This window comes from Nelusetta ayraudi, unplaced genomic scaffold, assembly GCF_046127955.1.
Source record: "Nelusetta ayraudi isolate G7.1 ecotype Tasmania unplaced genomic scaffold, CSIRO-AGI_Nayr_v1 ptg000168l, whole genome shotgun sequence".
Taxonomy (NCBI): Eukaryota; Metazoa; Chordata; class Actinopteri; order Tetraodontiformes; family Monacanthidae; genus Nelusetta; species Nelusetta ayraudi.
Genome location: NW_027466218.1, coordinates 2,850,373 through 2,872,429, shown reverse-complemented (window position 1 = coordinate 2,872,429; position 22,057 = coordinate 2,850,373). Strand labels below are relative to the sequence as shown.

The 22,057-nt window shown below is 48.4% G+C and overlaps 1 protein-coding gene across 4 annotated transcripts in view; it reads left to right on the top strand.

The window, feature by feature from the left end:
- The first annotated feature begins 285 nt into the window (after positions 1 to 285).
- Positions 286 to 22,057, top strand: part of LOC142880458 (chemokine-like protein TAFA-1) — a 111,326-nt gene continuing 89,554 nt past the window's right edge. For 2 of the 4 annotated variants that reach the window (XR_012925444.1, XR_012925443.1), the window contains exons 1-2: positions 289 to 1,110; positions 3,036 to 3,179. Coding sequence is in view for 1 of the 4 variants with exons in the window: in XM_076014400.1 (XP_075870515.1) it covers positions 3,056 to 3,179 (124 nt within the window). In the remaining 3 variants the exon portion in view is untranslated. Of the gene's footprint in view, positions 1,111 to 3,035; positions 3,180 to 22,057 lie in introns of all 4 variants that reach the window. The other 2 variants (XM_076014400.1, XR_012925445.1) reach the window with 2 other exon arrangements.

Here is a 22,057-nt window from a genome sequence, read left to right as displayed (position 1 = left end):
GCGCTCGGAGCATGTTTCACTCTCACCCCTCGAACGCTGCCAGGCAGTGACTAAAAGAGGCGCGTTCAGTCACACGCGCGCGCACACCCATTAGGGCAGACTATGCACAGGAACACACTCAGAAAGCAAGCCCTAGAAAGAGAGGCTGGGGGGGGCTGGAGGGATGTATGGACTCTGATGTACACAGTTGGTGGCTCCATGAAAACACGCTTCATTTGCCGATCAGAAGCTTGCGAGTCAAGACATGCGATCTGACTGCCTTCCCGGCTCTCGCCGATCTCTTTCCAGCTGGGCTATGGTGTGATTGAGGCGCACGCACGCACACGCGTGCACGCACTCGCTCACGCACTCGCTCACGCACCCCCCACCGTCTCTCTGCGCTGCTTTGCCTCCCTGACACAGGCTCTGTACTTAGCGCGCCGGAGAGGAGACTGAGGCTCGCACTATCAGCGCAGCCTCTCAATGGGGGGGACGCAGCCAAGAGCAGACAGAGCAGTCGTTTGACGGGAGCCCGCCGCCGCCGCACGCGCGGTCCGCGAGGAGGAGGCGACAAGTGAGGGAGGCAAATTAGCTCCCTGTCAGCACAACAGAGGAGTTCTACTGACGGAGGAGGAGGAGGAGGAGGAGGAGAGAGGAGAAGAGAGGAGAGGAGAGGAGAGACTGAAGCCGAGGGGAGGAGAAGAGAGGAGATCTGCTCGGATGTGGCTGATACAGCAGTGACATGATCAGCCGCGCATCTCCTCCAAATCCACGACCACTTTGTGACTTAGACCACTGGCCGTGTGCGTGCGTGCGTGTTGCCTTTTTTGGGTGTCTGTGTGGCCACGGATTTTTCCCCTCTTCTTTTTATTAAGAAATTGTGCGGCAGGGGGGGTCAAGAGAGGAGATACACCAAGAAGAAGGAGGAGGAGGAGGAGGAAGAGGAAAAGGCTGCTTCTCAGCCCCACTCATGCGCTGGGCTGCTGCTGCTGGAATTTCAGTGGGATAGATCGCTGCTGCTCAACGGCATGGATGGCTTTCAGGAGGAGTGAGGCTGCCGCCGCGCAGGCAGGCAGGCACTGATACTGACTGAGCGCCTTCCCCCCCCCCCCCCCACCGTGCACCGCTCAGGTAGGTGTCACGCTCCACGCTCGTGGAGGAGCAGGTGTCTGTTTTTGGTTTGTTTTTTGTTTTTTTTGGGGTGGGTGGGGGTTGGGGTGGGGTGTCAGCAAGGGCGCCTGGGCGAGGGACGGGGTGCCAGCCCCAGAGCGAGTTGGGAAAAAAAAAAAACAACATCTGAATTCTTTCTCATTGGGCTTGGTTCGCGCGTGGTTCAAAGGGTTCACGTCAAATGTAAGTTTAAAAAATGGGTCACATGGACTCACGATAGAAAAAAAGACCGTGTATTTTAAAGCGCGCCACGTTCCACAAAACTCTCCAGCCGAGATGCAATTAAGAGGAGCAGCATCGTGACCGGCGCCTCCTGAAGAATCATCCTGGCAAAGTTCACAGGTGCAGGATTCACCATTTCACTGCAGGTGCGTCGTCGCTGCGTCTCCACCGCGTTTCAAATTCACTACATTATCCATTTGTGTTGGGGTTTGGGGGGGTGGGCAAATGAGCGTCTGCATACGTGTGAAAAACCACGGGACTGGCGGCTAAAACGAGGACGGTCCTGACGCTTGTCTCCCCCCCCTTTCCTCTCCAAAAGTTCTCTTTGCGCACGCTTTTGCTGCTGACGGGCTCGCCGAGCGGTTTTTTTCTTTCTTAAATCGCCATTCTTATTTTTATTCCATTCTGCTCGCAGCCGCACCTCGCAAATAGCAGTTAACCACGCGAGCGCCACGATCCTCCCTGAGCGCGCTCACCGCGACATAGATGCTGTGTGGTTCAGGAGAGAAGAGCAGGAGGAGGAGGAGGAGGAGGAGGAGGAAGAAGGGGGAAAACATCCCCATGGGACCGGTTCACATATCCACAAAAACCGCGGATTATGTTGGATTTAGCGGCGGGCGGGCGGCGGATTTACAGTGTGCTGTTCCTAATTATATGCTTAATTTTCACTGAATATTAAGCAGCCTCAATGTCACCGAGGGCGCAGAGCGCACGGCCAGCGTTTAGTGAAGCCTAATGGCTCTAATCTGGCAGCAGCATCAACACAGAGCCAGAGCCCGGCGCTGTTATCGTGCCAAACAATCAGGCAGGCGCTGGAGTTTTGGTGAATGACTGAATCGGGCCAGAGACTGTGGCCGTTGTTCATTCAGACATTAAAAAAAATAAAAACTAAAAATACCACACACGCACACACACACATGCGCGAAAAACCTTCAAAAGGAAAAAAAAAAATCCTGCCTGGGTTGCAGTTGAGAGGCTTCCTCAGACTCCTCGGGGCCCTCAGTCGGCTGCTGCGCCCTGTATTCGCACAAAGAAAGAATCAAACGGCCGAAGGAAGAAGACATCAGAGCCGGGCGATTTATTAAAGTGCCCGTGAGAGTTCCCACCTCGGTGGAGGGAGGATCAACGTACAGTAACTGCAGGCCAGTGTGTTGTTCACAGACAAGGAGCGGATGAAGAGATATGGGCTCGTGGTGAAAGTCGGGAGAGGACAAGGAGGCGGCGCAGGCCGAACACCTGGAGAGGAGAGGAGGAGTCTCGTGGCTGGCTGAGGGGTGTGTCTCCTCGAGGCCTCTGGCTCAGCAGAGCCGCCGGGTCGCTGACGCAGGGCACTGCTGCAAGGAAGGGATCTCGGCGGGTCGCTTTCCAATCTCCGCCATCTCATTATCGACTCGGCGGAGATTCATCCCATCTCTCAGACCTGCGGCAGGTTCGAGCAGGTGTCGAATTTATCGAGATTAACTTGACGGTTTTGTTTGGAAAAGACCCCCCCTGTCCCCGCCATGCAACTTCCTCTTTTTATATTACAATAACAGCCTCTGCATTAATTTTAGTGAAATTGGTACAATACACTGCAACCGAAGCTGCTGCAAGTCGTCATGGAGGTGTGTAAGAGGAAAAAACTAACAACTTTTCCACTTCATTTTTTTCTCTGTGCCACTCAGCTGCAGACGTGGCCCTCACCATGTCCTGGCTCTTGGCCGTGTGGATTAGCCTGGGCTTCCTGCTGCTGTGCCAGGCCACGCTCTACCAGACCATCCAGCAGCACCACGTGGCCCGGCCCGGCCGCACCGACATCCTCACTCTGGGTACGTGCACGCTCCTCTCCCTCTTACGGCTGCTTTTTCTGACGCTGTGCGCTGGGGGTTCTGTGTTCACCACGACCCGGCTGGTCGAGGTGTTCGGCCCTCGGTGACGGCCAGGAGGGGAGGAGACACGAGCTTCCGACTGCTGGCCGGCCGCGGCTTTGCTCGGGTTTCCTTCCTCGCTCGCGTCTGGCTTCATTGACAAAACCAAAGAAAAGAAAAGTGGAACAGCTCCTCTTATTGTTGGACCGACTCGGCGGCTCTCACAGCGAGTTTGCATCTTCAAGACGCTGTTTTGTTTTTTTTTCTTTTTGTTGCTGGTAGGGAGATGACGTGCGCCGCTCTGCGTGCACGCTACGAGAAATTTATCAGCGTGGCACTGCTTGAGTTTGCTGGCAGATTGTTCCGAGTGTAGGACGAGCTGGAGGCAAGAATCTCTGCCAAGGGAGCTTTGATCGCCGCGGCTTGGATGGATTTGATAATTACGCTTGCTACTTCTTTTTTTTCAGGGGTGGGGGGGGGGGTTGGGGGAGGTAGTGGCGCTGGAAACATTTGGCAATTAATACCTTTTTGTTGCGTAGGGGCTGATGGGGATACGGGGGGGTGCGGGGGGGGGGGGGGGGTGCTCGCCCAGGGTGTACGTGGGTTAGCGGGCGAGGCTGGCAGGCAGGCAGGCAGACAGACAGACAGGCAGGCAGGCAGACAGACAGGCAGGCAGACAGACAGACAGACAGACAGGCAGGCAGGCAGGCAGGCAGGCTGACAGACAGACAGACAGGCAGGCTGACAGGCTGACAGACAGACAGACAGACAGGCAGGCAGACAGGCAGGCAGGCTGACAGACAGACAGACAGGCAGGCAGATAGACAGGCAGGCAGGTAGACAGGCAGACAGGCAGACAGGCAGGCAGTCAGGCAGGCTGACAGTCAGACAGACAGGCAGGCAGGTAGACAGGCAGGCAGGTAGACAGACAGACAGACAGGCAGGCAGGTAGACAGGCAGGCAGGTAGACAGGCAGACAGGCAGACAGGCAGGCAGACAGACAGACAGCCAGGCAGGCAGGTAGACAGGCAGGCAGGTAGACAGGCAGACAGGCAGGCAGGCAGGCAGGCAGGCAGCGCAGCTCTTCCTCCAGAAGGCAAACGGCTGCCTAACATTGATGCTATCTGCTCCCTGGTTTTTCCCCCCATTGTGCGTTGTGTGTATGAGTGTGTGTGTGTGTCTTGCATTGGCAGGCAGGCAAAAAGAGTGAAGCACAAAAGAAGCGAAAGAGAAAATCCGACGTCGAATCCGCTCGAGTCGACGCCGAACACTGGTGACTTGAGGCGACGTGTCAGAGAATTGGCTCACTTTGACTGCAGAGGAAGAGCTGACGCACGAGAAATCCCACTGATAAAAAAAAAAAAAAAGTGTGTGTGGAGGTGGGGGTGGGGGTGGGGGTGGGGGGCTGTTGGGTGGGGTGGGGGGTAAAAGTTCTCAAAGTAACCCAGGCACCATTAATTGGAACAAGGGGGTGAGAGATGAGCGACAGAGAGCTCCGGATTAATTTTTAAAGGCTGGCCCCCAGTACCCCCCCCATAACCCCCCTGCCCCGCTGCTTTATGACTGGTTGGCAAGTCGAGCTTCGGTGCCAAAGATGTACATGGAAGTGCAAGGCTCAGTAAGTGTCTCTTGAATAATGCAGCGGTCCCGGAGGAGAAGCAGGAAGGCGGGGAAAAAACACCAGAGTCTCCCCCACCTCCTCTCCTCCCTCCCTCTCTCTCTCTCTCTCTCTCTCTCTCTCTCTCTCTCTCTCTCTCTCCCTCACGCAGCCAATCACCCTCATCCACACATATACACATGCACTTTAAATATATGTAGTCTGGGCTCAACGGGCTCACCAACCATTGGCATTTCGAAAGTTATTTTGTGGCAGTGAGGCTGTGAGGAAGTGTGTCAATCACCGACCAAACCAAGAGGTGGCGCTGTGATGTCTGAGTGTGTGAGGGGCCAATCAGGAGCAGAGATGGCCTGACAACAAGATGGGAGTCGTGTGACGTTCGAGCTGACAACGACGTCCGCTTTGTTCTGAACCGTTCTCTGGAATGTAAAGCTGAGAATCAATTGAAAGTGGAAAAAAAGCCACTTGACGCCTTTTGTCCTCAGTGTAATGAGAAAGAAGATGTTTGTGTTTATTCAAAAACATGGTTTGGTTCTATTTGTTGGTTGTTGTTGTCGTTGTTGTTTATATTTTTACCTGAGATAAAGATGCACTGAAACATGTAAGAAAAAGCTCAGTACAGTGTGTGGGCACTAAATCTGCTTTAATAAAGTGAATTACTTCTGTATATTACATTGGAATATACAGTCAATGAAGTGGAAGAAAATGCTCTGTCCTTGATGTGGAGGGGCCGTTGATGTGTATTCATCCAGGAACAGGGGAAAGATCCTGCTAGAAGGGCTAAAAGTAGCAGCATGCTGCTTCTGTCTGGCATCAATCAGCAGTTCAAAAAACACGCGGCAAACAAACAAATAGAAATAGCCTCCAAATAGTTATTTGGTTGTTTTTTTTTTTTTGCATAAAGTAGAGAGGCGTTTTCTTTTCTTCTGTCTTGATCACGAGAGACGATTCTCGAGAACTCTGACCTGCCCTCAACTAAACCTACACATGCGTGGACGAGGCCTGCAGGGAGGCAGAGGACCATCCTGGTTGCCAGATCCGACACACATTGACCGCACACACAAGCACACACACACACACACACACACTCACACACACGGCGCCGGTGCTCAGCCGTCCTCGGGTTTTCACGACGGGGCTGTGATGGCGCTTGTGAGGTTTTATTGGTCGGAGACTCTGGACAGCCATACTCACCTGCTGCTCGCCCTGTTGTTTCATTTCCGACTCTTGTTCTCACTGATTCAAAAGGAGACACTCAGCCACACTTTGCATCAGGAGGTCTTTGTGTAACATGCGGCGGCTGTGCAGAAGGAAGACTTTTCAAGAAATTATTATTCTTCTCATAGCGCAAATCCTCTCTGGTAAAAGTCAAACAAACTGCGATGGATGACAGCCTTCATCTGGCCATATTTAGAGATATTTTACGGGGCCAATCAGGAGGCTTCCAGAGTTGACAGCCTATCAACGACAGAGAGCTCGTCTCCGTGTCCGTGTGAGTTTTTTTTTTTTTCTCCCCCACTCCCTCCGCTGCGCTCCACGCTGCTCGGCGACTGTACAATTTACTGTATATCATGTTTTTCTAAGAGGATTAAGCCGACATCAATCTTGCTCAGCCGCCGAGTGGCGTTAAGCGATCTAACCGGAGCGGCTCTCGCAGAATTGAAATGCTATGATGAATATTTGAATTGGAATTGATTTTATAATTTGAGCGGCTCTCTGGTTTCATTGAGGCCAGAGCCCTCTGATATAAATAGATACGGCCATGCAAGGCTGTAGGAGAGCGAAGAGGGGGAGAAAAAAAAAATAGAGATGTCATGCTTTCAAAAATCCATCGACTGCTCTCACACGGCACTCTTATTTATTTCTTTATTTATTTTTTGCCGTTTCCCTGAATTGATAACGTGTCTGTGTTCGAAGGAGGGGCCGAGGAAAAAGGTTTCGACGCAGAGAAAATGAGAGCCTTGACACACACACAGACACAAAAGGAAAAAAGTCAGCCGCAGCGCTAAAGGCTGATGAAAAAGAGCGACATCGTCTCACCCGCCGTCCGAGATGAGCGTTGACAGAACCAACGTCGCACTTTGACGAGTTAATCTGCATCCCTGAGCCCCCCCAAAAAAAGACTGTGAGAAAACCATATCCTGAGATCCTGAGAAGAATTCCTGTTTAACATCCTGAGAGGCATTCACATGTGTGTTTTTTTTTTGTTTTTGCTGTTTGTCTGTCTAAAAGAGCTGCAATACAAAAACTCAAAGATATTCTGCAGCAGCAGTGGCGGCTGTGGGAAGTGAGGCGAGGGATGTCGAGCTAGGTGCCGATGTAATCCTCTAGTCTGCTGGAGCGCCTAACTGCGTTTGAGGAATCAGTTTATCTGCCATCTGCAACAGCGAGCTGACAGCTAAAAAGGCAAAATGTAAAGATTGAGACGCTGTCGTCACATTCAGGCATTGTTATTCCCCTATCTATCTATCTATCTATCTATCTATCTATCTATTCATTCATTCATTCACTCATTCCCCTCCATGGACCGAGCCGGAGGATTGAGTAACGACTTCTTGCCCGACTGCTTCGTCACCTGCTTGGGAAAGTGTCGCCCCTCCCCTTTCCCATGAGCACCCCCCTCCTCCACCCCGCTTCCACATTGCCGCATCCGACACATCCCGCCAAGTAGCGGCTGAAGATTGATGGCAGCCTGATTCCGGGCAGCCAATTCTGGTCTCTCAAGAAATAATCCTCTGTGTTGACAGATGAGCTGAATCTGACATGACACACACACACACACACAAACACACACCTGTGTCTCGCCCACCTGCCAACACGGCGAACACACAGGAGCTGGCTTTGCCAAGGCTGCTCCCTCCTTCCCGCCCCAACCAGGCCGCTCCTGACAGCGCGCGGTGTTGGACTCCATCAGCCAGTCGAGAGGAGAAGCGAAACCAATTTACACCGTCGGGACGAAGCAGGTCGGGAGGCAGCTGCCGCTTCGACGTCTTTGCAAATTAGACAAAAGTGCCTCAGAAAGGTCGCTGGAGGGACGCGTGCGTGTTTATGAGGTGAGGGCTGCATCAGGTGCCAGCCAGTAGTTTGTTTGTTAGCCACCGGAAACGCTGATGAGGTCTGAAATCTGGATTTGATTTATACCACTTGGCGCAAAAGGACCAGTTCCATTTAGATTTTCGCTGGCACCTACAGTGCAGGCTCAGAATCTGAATGAACAATTTGGTTTAATGACAATGCGACTGAGATAGTGGCTGTGTTGAAATGAGTGACAGGCAGGAAATAGACCCAAGGCAATAAGCAGGGGGAAAAAAAAAACACTCATCAGAGAAAAAAAAAATCTACACAAAGAATTTAACAACAAATAAAAATCATCAACATCAAAGAGGAGTTGGAGACAGCAGCGAGCGCAGCGCGGCTGTCTGACAAGCTGGCACGAAACAAAGGGAACGCACGCTTCACATATGTGCACAAACTAATGGCAAACAGGTGGAAACAATGAGGGCGGGCCTAAAACAATCAGTGAGGCAGGAAACACAGGAGTGGAAGCAGCAAGACACCCGAGTTCTGAGGAGAGCCGGGTTTCAAAATAAAACAGGAAGCCGCGAGAGAAAATCTAAATCGGACTGCTGGTCTACGGAGACCCATCACATCATTTTTACTGGCACCGCATGGCTTCATGACATCTTCCTCCCCTCCCTCCTCTTCCTCTTCTGCCCAAAGTGCCAGTGACACAGAACCAGCCACTTTGGTTTATTGGGACTCTGACAGGACAGTTTAACTGCGTCTCAGATCTCAAAGAAGCTATTTTTTTCCTTCAAGCTAGTTCGATCGTTTGTCAAGACAAATACGAGTAAATCATATTCCAGTTCGTGGAAAGAAAATAATAAAGTCAATAAAGTGTGACTCAGCCATGATGCCGAAACTGCAGGTTCAAAATAAATCATAATAATCATGATAATTGCCAAACTCTGCATGCTGCTCACGTCAGTCAGCCGCCAATCAGCTGCATGTGGTGGTCAACAGGGAGAAATATCACCACGACTGAGCGAGGACGTGTTGTTGGGTAGAAAAAAGGAAACACAAAAAACAAAACTCTTCCTTCGCTAGAAGACGCCACCGAAAAGCCTGAACTCTGTGATGAGGATGAGGCTCAAAGTCTGGGAACTGGGCACACACACACAGACGCACACAATGAGTAGCTTCTTTTTCCTCCTCCCGGATGGATGGATGGCAGCAACAGAAGATGGATGCTTTCTCTTTTTTTTCTTCCCCCTTTTTCTGCTGGCTGTTTTTTTTTCTGGGAATGCTGAGAAGCGCGCGCACACACACACACACACACACACACACACACACACACACACACACACCGTTTCCAACTCATTTTCATAGTTGTCAGACTTCCGTGTTGTCCTCCTCTGCTGCTGCTGTGATATCGTCCTCCTCCGCCGTGTGGAGGTGTGCGAGATTTAAAAACAAACAAACAAACAAAGAAACGAAAACGTGAGATTCCCCCGCGCGGCTCGCGGGGAAACGGAGCCGCTCCCGCTGCGGGCTGCTTCTGTTTCGGCTTCACGTAATTACACCGGCGTTATTTACGTCCTGGGTAAACAGTGGAGACTAATTAGAAGCAGAATTAATAGGAAATACAATTCAACTGCCGCCAGTCCAACTGATGATACCCGACTTAATGTGCATAGCGGGATCAGGACTGAACACAGTGATGAGGTGAAATCCAATCACACACGCCGAGGTTGTGGAATTTTATATGGCTGCAGCCCTTTGGAATTCGTCTCGATGAGCTGCGCATGTATACACATACACACAGATACGTTGATATATGAATACATTTTTTGAGGGAGACGTGGCCAAAGCTGCAGTATCTAAATATAGATTTTGTTTAGTCGTGTTGACTTGCCCAACGTGTTGATCTGACGTCCTGTGTAGTGTTATTTTATACTTATTTATGACTCAAATTCAATAACAAACACTTGATGAAGGATGACACAATCCACCCCTCCACCATCCACCAGCCAACAGGGGAGCCAGAAACATTCCCATAGTGCACCTCCACCTGCACCTGGGATTATAATTGCTTTGAACGCATGGGGCTCAGGGTTCGGCTGCGCAGAGCCGTCCCACTTTTTCTTTATCAGGCGGCGTGCCCTTTGAGATAATGAAAGGAGGAGGGGGAAAAAAAGACCCTTGGCAATAACTGGCTGATCGTTCAGGTGCCGGCCAGCCGCTCCATCCTCTTGTCCTCGCCACCCTCCCCTCCCCTCCGGCCCCCGCTGCACCACCCTTCCATCTCCTTGTCTCTATCGGGCCCTCAGACGATTTGTCATGGATCAGATGAGACAATTTGTCATGGATTAGTGCACTTAAATGTCTGTGTGATAGTGGAAGCAGTCAGTGGAAAAGCTTAGGAATCCTATTACACTGCGTTTTATGGCAGCCGAGAAGGGTTGGTGGGGGGGTGAGGAGGTTGAATGGGCACTTTCCGTGGCCCCCCCCACCACCCACCACCACCTCCCGAGCCGCTTCTTGACTTTTCTCCCTCCCGCACATGATCAGTTATTCACCCCGAGCTGAGCTTCAGTCATTGATTTGAGCGAATCGGAAAAGTCGACCAGAACTCGGCATCGAGGCGGCGCGCGTTGACATTACATCGAGCCCTTCGCCGAGCTCCCGCTGCATTATTTTTTCATGACTGTAGTAACTGCGAGAAAGTCTCTCACTTACACTTTGTAATCAATTGTTCAATGTGTTAACGTAGTGTTTGTCTTTCAAGCTGACAGTCAGGGACTTTTTTTTCTTTTCTTTTTTTTTACTGTGCTGTGACTTAGCAACATGTTCAGTGTAATATGTACAATCTGATTCAAACTATGTGCAGTGTTAAAACACAGAACAGTTCATGCATTCAAAACAGTTACAAACAAAAATGAAGTGTGCAAAGACGCTTCGGACTCTCGGTGCTTCGCGATGACGGCGTGCCGGCAAATGTTCGTGTCTGCGGTGAGGCTCGATTTGCAGAAGGCTGACAGGTGTGCAGGTGGACGGTGACTCTAGCTCCGCCCATCTCCAGACAAAGACACACCCACCCACCCAAGATGGGGAAAGACTCACGGCAACAACCAGTGGAAAAAGACTCTGCCACCGAGACAATAAAAACGGTGTGCATATTCCAAATAATTGCGACAAGAGCGATCTGCCCCACAGTGAGTGATATTTTAAAGTGGCTGCTATTTGCGACGCGGGTGATCGGCTGCTGCAGCGGCTTCCAATTCACCCGAGGCAAATATTGCCGTGTCATTACCGTTTATTTGCACAGCGGCGTCATCAAGCCCTCGACTGTGGCGCCAGATTAGATGTTAGCGGATCAGGTGACGCTCTCGGCTAATGTCCACTGATTGCCCTTAGACGTCCTGCACAGGTGTCGCTTAGAGTGATCCCCCCCCCCCCGCGAAAAGAAAAAAAAAAAAAATAGTGTTTCCAATAAGTTGCACAAAAATGAAGAGAGACACACAGCGCTGACAGGGAGTCTCAGAACAACCCAACTGTCTGGCGCTATCTTGGGATTTTTTAGATGTATTTTTTTATTTCAGCTTTTTCCGACTCTGAATCATCTTCCGGTCCACAGCAGAAACTTACGACGTCACCGCAAACCGTTTTTCGCTCTCACGCAGCTCCTTCATTGCCCCGATGTCCCTCGAGCACTTTGGCTGGTGTCTCGCTGAAGTGAAACAGCCAGAGAGAGACACGCTGCCAGGTAATTGTGATGCAGCACACCCACTTTGCAATATCGCTTAGCGACCCGCGCCAAGTCGTCGCACCAGTTTTGTTTGGAGAATTCCCTTTTAGAGTCGAAAGTCGTTTTTCCTCAGCACGGAATGAACAAGGTTGTCTAAAAACACTCAAGGCAAATCATTTGTCTTTACAGTTTTCCCTCCTTTTTCTATCTATCCTAACTCCTGAATTTCTTGAGTTCAAGGTTGAAAAACCTTTGTTTTCTGGCACCGGTCAATAGACAAACAGGCCGTGCGCTATAATTGGCCGGCACATGACAGTTAAGCAGTCATTGCGGAATATTCACGTCTCGCCAGGTTTCTTCCCCTTTCCCCATTGAGGTGTTTTTGGTGCGGACAGACATGAACAGAGCCAAAGGCGAGTGCAAATCCACAATTTGCACTCGTGAGGCACCCAAATGAGCTCAGGGATGTAGAAAACCTGTTTCTCTGGTGCGAAGAAGAAATGCGACGTTGACGTCTTCTTCACGTCTCCTCACAGAACAGGTGATTGTTTTCCCGTCAACAGCCAAAAACATTTGAGATGCACATTTTCCTCCACGGTCCGGCCTGGCCTGACGTTGGTTTGACAGGGGGACAGAAATTGATTGTGCGATTCTGAATTACGGAAACAGAAACAGCCCTCGTTCGGGTACGTCCCCAACATGTCCGGCCGATGATTGAAAGTCGGTCTAGGTTTTTGCACGCCGGCTGCTCCGTCAGCATTAGCCCGCCTCTATTTGTCTTGTCTGATGTGTCCGGATAAATCCGTGCTGCCCGGGCGCCGAGGGAGCGTGGCGGCGTCTTATCACAGCTTTATCTGACATCACATGTCTAATAATGGAAGTGAGGTTCGACGGGAAGCTCCGTTATCAGTTCATCACTGCCGAAACGGGAACACGAGGCAAGTTGCTCCCGAAAGAAACAGGAAATTCTTGAGGTATTTTATTGAATGTGCCACTCACTGTAAAAGACGGTGGCCGGAGATTTACTTTATGAAAACAAAGCCACAATAAAAACACTGTTGGTGTTCATAAGAGGAGGAGAACACCCAGGAGTTACTAGAGCTCTTTGACGCCTCACTTCATTTGTCTGGATTTTATTTGTACAAACTAGACTGAGCCCACATTGCCTCGTACGAATGTGAGTGAATGTTGGTTGATGGTGGGAGGGGCCGTATGGCACAGAGTGGCAGCCACGCTTCCATCAGTCTTCTCCACGCCAGCTGAGGCAACACATGTAGCTCACCACCACCAGTGTGAATGTGGTGTGAATGAATAATGGGTTCAATGTGAAGTGCTTTGAGTGCCTAGAAAAGCGCTACATAAATCCAGTCTATTATTATCTTTATTATATTATTATTATTATTATTATTATTATTATTATTAGAAATTCGCCATTAAGTCCCATTACCTGTGCTACAGTGTTCCACCACTTCCTGCTAAGACCTTATTCTTAGAAAAAAAAAGGATACGAGCCCGTCGTATTGCAGTGAAAACAGGAAGTACATCATTTTGAAAACAAATTGGCTGTTTTATTTTGTTTTTTTGCCCGTTGAAATTCAGTGGCACGCCGGCAATTTTGTGCTGAAATTAAGCTCCAGCTTATTATTATATATATATATATATATATATATATATATATATATATATATATATATATATATATATATGTATATATGTATATATATATATATATATACATATATATATATATATGTATATATATATATATATATATATATATATATATATATATTTTTTTTTTTTTCCTTTGGCTCTTGGTCAGCAAAGTTGCGGCCAGCCGGAGATGACATGTTTCCACTGCTGGCTGAAACACACTTTGCTATCGGCTCCACTGCTGCAGTGAGACGCAGGTGTAGAACCTGTGGAAATCAGGGGCCACTGCGACGCGACACGTGCAGGCCGACAGGCTGCGGGACACGCAGGTGGACAATTAGTGCACGTTGGCGCTGCAATGCATCTTCATTTGACACTTTTTCTTTCCATCCATCCGTCCGTGACCGCCTCATGCAGCCTCTCCCGTCACTTTCCCGCTTTCATTCCGGCGGACAGGGTAGCCGGGCGGCGCAGATCACTGGCAGCCAAAAAAAAAACCTCTTTGTGTTTGTGTCAGACTCCTCTGTGGGCCACAGAAGACGTGTGTAACTTCAACTGTCTCGGGAAGCTGAGCAAAGTGTGTGTGAGTGTGAGTTGAACGGGAACATTATCCAGAACCTCAGGCAGCCAGTGTGGATTTCTCTCCCTCTCTTTCTTTCTCTCTCTCTCTCTCTCTCTCTCTCTCTCTCTCTCTCTCTCCCTCATCTCTCGCCCTCCCAGAGGTTTAAGTGGTTGGAGCTGCCAAGCTCTCTCTCAGCCAGGAGACCTTGTGACCTGCTTTCTGTAAGTTTTTTGCAAGGCGATCTTTTTAAATGAGAATTAATGCCCCGCTCGGAGAAACTTGTCCAACTCTCTTTTTTTCCCCCTCCTCCCCCTCCTTCTTCCCTCCGACTGAGTCTTCAAATGAAAGTGTGAAGTCGGCAGATATGTGTACAAATGAACAGCTTCATTGCAAGTGAGCTGATGGAGCTGAATAGCATTCCCGCATGCTGGCTTTGATCACAACATCTTTTAGCTGCGTCCTTGTGGGTTTCAGACGTCTCCTGGGCCCGCGTGCGCGCACACACACACACACACACACACAGGACTGACAAAAAGGAGCTGAAAAAAGGGGAAATGCTGGAGCTGCGCTGATCCCTAACCGGATTCCTTACCTCGTCTTTTATCACAATATTTTCTGCCTGTCCTGAAAGAGTTTCATCCACATTAAGGCCTGATGAGCTTCAGCTGCGCCCAGAAAAGACAAACAACAACCAAATCAGTTTTTTATAATTTCATCCTTGTTATTTATTTATTTATTTTTTTGCATTACACTTGAGGGATGGGGTGGGGTTTGAGTCAGGGCACAATTTTGTTTTTTCCCCCTGCATGCAAAAAGTGCAAAGTGGCAGCATGTGAAAAGAAACGACGGTGCCCTACTTTCAGGCCGGGAAGCATGCTGAGCAGCGCAGGTGGATGTTTACGGTTGCCGCGTAAATATAGAGAGTGAGCACCGAGGAAAAAAAAAATCAGCACCCCGAGACATTCAACTTTAATGTTTTACCTGTTTTCCTGCGGTAAATTATTTATTCAGACAGGTGACAGGCTCTTTTGTATGTGTGTGTGTGTGTGTACAAGTTTTTTTTTCTTTTTTTACTCCCTCTGATGGCCTTCGTTGCTGTAAACCTGTGTGCCGGTGGTGGTGTGTAAGTGTGTAATGAAAAGCCTGAGCCGAGCCGAGCCAATATGCTCCGCTCTCGTCAGGATCAAGGGCTTTAGTTTCCAGAGACCTGCAGTTGCCGTGTGATGTGGTGGTGGTGGAGGGTGGGGTGGGGGGGGTGGGACCGCCGGCTCGCCCTGCCACGAGTCGGCTTTTAGCGTCGCACTCCCTTCCTGCCTCCCTACTCCCTGGTAAAGTGTGTAAGCCTTTGTCTTATGCATGAATAAAACAGACAAATGTTTTGTGATACGCACAGAGGCCACATCTCACTGTGGAGCTTCTCTCATGTTGCTCAGTCTCGACTCTTTCACCTCCCTTTAATAAAAAAATGGTGCATTTATTACTGAACGCCACCTTCGACACCTGTCACCAGTAACAGGGCCTCTATGCTGCAGCAGCACGTTACCATCGAGGTGTTATTACAGTTTGGGAAGATTCACAATGCCAGACAAGAAGACACAGGGCTTTTTTTCTGCTGTGGCTGATGAAGGGAGACTTGGGAGGTTGGGTCACAGACTGTTTCTAAAAATGGGCTTCCAGTGGTCAAAAAAGAGGCACGTGGCAAAAACCTGCATTCTGTCTTTGGCCAGTGGGGGCCACCAAATGTGGTTGCAAAAAGGCTAAAAATGGCTGGCTGTCAATTTGGAAGATAGCGCTAAATTTCCACCTTTACGAACTGGTTTTAAATCAGAAGTAAAAATAATTTCATTAGACAATTACTTTAAATAGGTCCTAATGTGGCAACAGTTTAGTAGCCAAGTGTAGTCAGCTTGCCAGCCGGTGGGCAGGCGTTTGGACACATGCTGCTCTCAAACTCCAATCGTTGTCCACCTCCAGTACCACCCACACATCCAAATAAGGAATTTTCCAGTTCCAAATCGAACAGGAAGCTCAGGGCATTAGTGACTGTGAAACCAATCGCGAGGCTTCAGAACGAGCACCAGTTAACCAATGGATGACGCCACAATGACTCCGCCCATTTTTATATTATTTTATATATTTCTTTTCCTTTTCCTTGGAGAACGATGGCAACATCTCTTTCCGTTGTAGTTACGTTTGCGAAGTGTGAAAAAATGAAATTGGTGTTAAAGGGTGAGTTAAAAGAAGGAGTGGGTGGCATTAAAGTGTGATGGTAAAAACGAAGTGAGACGTTGTTATCACATTTCCACCACTCTGTGATCTTCTGCCTCATCTCGCCCTCGCCTGTGAAACAATGCTTCTGTTTCGGTCTCCACTGCGGGCGACGGCCCATTCTTATTCCGTGCAGCGTCATCATTTTTCTCATCTCCTGAACTGGTTTCACACTTTTCACAAATTTTACAGGGTCATATCGGCTCTGAAGCTAACTGCAGCGCTGAGCGATGCCTGAAATAAAGATAAAGGGCAGTGGGAGCAGAGTTTATGATGCCATCGCCATCATTACCAGCGCTCCCAGTTATGTAGGTTTTTGCCGGCAGAACACGGCTCCCTTTTTCCAGCCTTTCAAGCCTTCTCTCTGGCCCAGACTTCTCTGCTGGACTGCTTCCCGGACGCATGTAGTAACAAGTCCCACCGTCCATTTAGCCCATCTGTTCCACTATAACACGGCCATTTAGCCCCTCTGACCCACTATAAACACTCCGTGTCCCACTATAACCAGTCCATTTAGAGGCTCTGCTGTCACAGCTGCGGCACAAACAAGAGACAGAACAGTTGGCCTTGCTGAGGGCAACTAGCGAGGAGGAACTATAAAGTTCCTTGTGTGGGTAAAAAGGAAAAAAAAAAAAAGACAAAATAAATTGACTTATTTTTCATTTTTGAGTTTTTGTGTAGCAGAAGTGAGCCAAACGTTTTAACAGTGCACTGGTACGTCATCATAAACTTTATGATCAAATGCTTGGTTCCAAACTAGTAAATCCAAGGTCACATAGAAATTACATGAGAAAGGTCCGTACTTATCATATCTCTATAGGAGCAATACTGCCAGCCATGTGTTGGCTCTGTCTCCTCCTCCGACTGTCCTTTATTTGTCCCCTTACAAACATGTGGAAGGTCCAACGTCCAACGAAGCATCAGTTTTAGCAGGAAACACAAATAAACAGCATTTTTTGCAGGAGGCTGCAAGTGGAAAAGGGATAAAAAAAAAAAAAAAATGTATCCTGAAATCCATGGACTCTGTTTTGAATTATTAATCAGCTGCACTGGAATCTTGGGTGCAAAATAAAGATGTGAAGATGTTAAGAAGTAGGGATCTTTAAAGTGCAACTTCAGTCGCAGCGGTTTTTAATCTGGGAGGCTGCAAACAGAGGGCTAAATATGCAGTTTTCAGGGAATTTATATAATATTTCGATAAATAACAGGGTTTTACTGCAAGCTGCAATTTATTCTTGGATGGAAAAACAAAAATAGGGTGGGGATTTTCTTTTTGTCCTTAAAAACAATGATACATCGGCAACAACGCACGCATTCATTCCAAAACACAATATCGGGGCACCTCTACAGCGACCTCGTTCTGCGAAATTCCCCCACGCTGGCTGTGACAGCTGGCATCATCGAGTCGAGGACGCATTCGCCTTAAATACCGCCACTAGAACACAGGACGGTGACGGCTGGAATTCATTCGAGCGCCACTTCTGCGTAAATCAATGAGAGGAGATTTTCTGGAGCCTGAGGAGATAAAAGCCTCCACCGTTGTGTCTGACGGATGTTATCCGATGCCGGCGTGGGCGACAAGGGACCCCGTCCTCTGGCTGCAGCCGGAGGTGCGCCGTGCTAATGTTAGTAGTATTGGCGGTATTGGAAAGTGGATTCGAGGCCCTCTCAGGGCTTATGGGGCTACTGTGGACACGGCCTCTCATCTCGATGTGAATTGGACGAGGGGGCCGAGCGCGGATCTTATAAGTCCCTGCTGGAATCACAGCTCTTCCCACAAGGGCACGACTAATCTCACACATGGGACCCGGGCTGTAAAAAGTGCCTCGTATCCATTTTTTATGAGGAAAGGGGGATTATGTGGCCTTAGAGGAGTGACAAACACCCCAAGGAATTTCTGCTGGGTTTTTTTGTTTTGTTGTGTTTTTGTTGTAATTCATAAAGTGTGCTCCAGTTTGGTCAAAGAAAACCTGATATTCATTGCACTGTTAAAGTGGCAGTTTGTTTCTTTTGACAAAGGACCAAGTGTGACACGCTCACGTTTCCTTTCATATTTTCATTCTGCAGCCGCACAGCAAAATTGGTTTCAGCCTGCAAAAAATGTAATCAGCGGCTAAAGGTCAATTTGACTGTTGGTTGTTGCAAATTCTGTGGTAACACGTCGCTCCATTTCACAATAGATTTTAGGAGGGCTTTGAAATTTTAGAAGGGAGAGGAAACTCAACTGAACTTTCAAATGGTCTGGACACCATCTAGGATGGTGCAGCAATAAACTCTCTATCCTATAGGAAGAAGTGATAGTAGAAGTAATAACGCTGACCTGAGAAGCTCAGGAGCTGTCAGGTTTTGATTTAACCGGAGACGTGGCTGAGAAACGCACAACCTCATTCTGCCGTCTGCCTGAAATACTGCCGGAGAAACACGGGAGCCAGATTTGGGTCAGTGTTGGCTCAGAATGTCCCCGTACGCGACAATGAGATGCTGCAAAAGACTCTTCTTAAGGTCTCCACTGTCTCGGACCGTTGAGTCACTAATGTGAGCAGTTGCACCTGACAGGAAAGACCCCAGTAACATTCATTTTGGCAAAGCGATTACTACAACTCTGATGATATGTGGTAACCTGTATAGAAAAGAAAAGAGGCGGACATGATTGTCTCCCCTACAGTGGGAGGTGTAATTGTCGCTATTGTCGCTTTTCACATTGTGACTTTGCCAGACGTACAGAGCGAGCGAGGCGGCTCTCGCTTTGCTGCTGAGGACAGGAAGTTGGATCGGTTACATCCTTCTTGTTTGTTTGTTTGTTTGTTTTGCAAAAAACGCAGACGGGTTCAAACCGTGCAGCCAGTTGGCAACGAGGCGTCCAAACTTGGCTGATCAGTTGCAATCAGTGGAGCAACTTGAAACTACACTGATCACTGTTCCAGTTCCAGGTTTGTTTGTTTGTTTTTTTTTGCTCATTAACTCTGGCACGCCTGGCCGGGTTCAGCTTGGTGTGTTTACCTCCATGTTCACGAGAAGGAAGGGAAAACAAGTGTATTTTTATGCAAACTAACAGCGAGACGAGTGTGTGTGTGTGTGTGTGTGTGTGTGTGTGTGTGTGTGTCTGACTGAGAGCCAACAAGCCGGATTGCTGCAGCACGCAGCTGAAGCCCAGAGAGGCAGGTGGCATCTATTTGATCAGGGAGCGGCTGTGAAGGAACAGTGAGGTTGTTAGCGTATCTGTGAGGAATCTGCAACTCCAGCCTGCCAGATTGTTTAAACTCGAACCCTTTCAAAAGCTTACCATGTTTCCCACTCTGCTCAACTCGCTGCTCCGCTCAACTCGCTGCTCCGCTCACGTGTTTTCTAGATTGTTACAGCAGCTCAAGGCTGCCGGTGTACTGCTGTGTTGCCCACAGAGAAAGGTTCAAGAAAAAAAATGTGAGGGGTCAAACTTGGTGCGACAACCGGTGTCACAAATCCACCAAAAAAATCAGGATCACCTGTTGAACAATCAGATGGACAAACAACAGATCTAATTTTCTGAAGTCAGCGCCCTTCGAGAGGAGAGGGGCAATGACGAGTGAAGTTGACATGAAAAAAAAATCAGCTTTAGTGGACTGATTGTTTCTTACATGTCCTGCAATTTAATTTGGTTTCAATTTAGGAAAGAGACACACTGGGTAGGTATTTTTTTGGGGGGTTCAAATAGCTCTTTAATGATAACTAAGTCATTTGGGACGGTTTCATTGACAGAGTTAAACTTTGCATACCGTCTCAGAAATAAAAGCCTATTTTTTGGGGTGAAGGAATTCATTTCTGTAATGCTATTTAAAGTATAGACTTTTGTAGTTTGACTTCACTGGTTCAATTTATTCTGAAACACATCCAGCTGAGGAACCTTATGTGTACCGAGGTCTGCGGGGCGTCAGATTTTCTTGTGCGCACCTTTAACGTGAAATGAAAGGTGATGTCTTAATCTGCCAGAGTATTTAATTTAGCCACGAACCTTCTATTCCTCCCGGCTGAGTGTCGGGGGCGAGGAGATTATGAAGTGTGTGTTGAGCCCCTATCTCGCCATACAAATCCATTTTTTTTTTTAAAAAGTTAGACATTAATAGCCAGAGTCCCCTTCTACTCCCGTCTCAGCGATTCACCCTGAGCGACAGACAGAAACTAATCCACAGTCAGTGGATCAGAAATACAGTATTCCAGCCTGCGTTGGTCCAGTGTCACAGCTCTGCAGGGTTTAATATTTATTATTAAGAAACAGGTCTATGCAACAAAAACAAAAAACACTCACATCCCGAAACACTTGCTTGTGGCAGAAACCGGGAACTTCTGCACGCCGCCAAAAAGTACACAGGATGATTAGAGCGCAGCAAATGTTAAATACCAAGAACAGCGATTGGCCTTTCAAAGTCGGTGTGATAAGTATCCCATTAAGCGGCCCACGGTTTCCCACTTTCTCCAAGAATCAGTTAATCCTAAGCGAGGAAATTAATATTTAATGCCCGCGGTTGAGTGCCCCAGACGCTCTCGGAGTGATTGAATAACAACCGCGCTTAGGTCTCGCAGCGTAGAGCGCACGACTTGACTTGCCTTTTTTCCTCACTGGTAAAACAAGGTTAACAATCCCTGTGGAATACAAATGAAACAAAAGTCGTTTTTTTATTTATTTATTTATTTTTTATTTTTTTTTACTCAAATATTAATTGTGCAAGTTATTTATTTTGAATCTGAAATACCTCTGGATAAGTGGCAAAAAAAAAAGCCAAAGACAAGCGACAAGCTTTTCTACTGGTTGAAGTTATTGGTCCCCTTGGTCTGCCAACACCTACTGGCAGACAAACGCTGATTGTTATTCTGAAAGATCCCAATTTTCCTCTCCTCCAACAACCACCGTGGATCCAACACGACTGGCCAACAGACAGTACAGCTGGTGTGGAAACTCGCTGTGCTCCACTCAAGCCAGTGAGTGTCGGTAGCCTGTTTTCCATTTCAGTGCGACGGGAATCTTCTGCTCGTCGGCAGAAGTAGAGAAGAGAAAAGTAATCAGGTGGCTTCTACCCAACTATACTTGTGTAGCGTGAACTAGTGTTGTAGTACCCAAGACTTTAGACTTGAGACTTTTGGTCCATTTGTCTTGGTCTCCTATGCTCCTCATACCTCCAGTAACGGTCTTGGTCTGGACTTGGCTAAGAGGATCTTGACTACATCACTATTATGAATCACAACATGGCTGCAGCTAAATGAGGAGGAGGTTGATGTTGACATACACATTTTAATTGAAATGGAGAAAGCATCCATCCATTTTCTACCACACCTTACACCTTACTGTACACCTTACACACCAGTTTATTGCAAGAGACACAACTGCAGACAAATATCCACACTCAACACCTATGGACAATTTAGTTTTTCCTCATGTGAAGGTCTTTTTGTGCTGTGGGCGGAAGTAGGAGTACCTGTAAAGAACCTTTGCAGACTCAGGGAGAACACGCCAAGCACATGGAGGAATCAAACCCGCTACCTTCTTGCTGCAAGGCGACATCGCTCACTACTACTCTGCAAAAAACGAGAGCGGTTTTGGAGAGACGGGGAATCTGCAGCTGGCGGTTTTCTTGTTGCTGTTGTTTTTTGGGAGGTGCGCCCAAACGTCTCGCCGCTCGACTCACGCTGGGTAGAAAGCACAAAGTCAGCCAACAGCAGGTGAGACGACTCTATTGGCAGAAAGCTTGTCTGAGCCTCTCCCTCGCACCAGAAAGATGCCGGTGCATCGTCACGCCTGATTGGAGCAGACGCACCGAACGTGCTGCACGCCAGCCGAGTCGCTCCGTTCCAAGTCCCGCGTTGTCATTTTAACACGGAACTCTGAATGTTCCCGGACAAAAGAGCGCGACAACAAACAGAGGCTCTGTTTTTTTTTGTTGTACAATCGTGATCTGCGTGTCTTGTTTTGGGACACAGACAAAAAAAGAGTGAAGTCACTGTGGGGAGGGAAAAAAAAA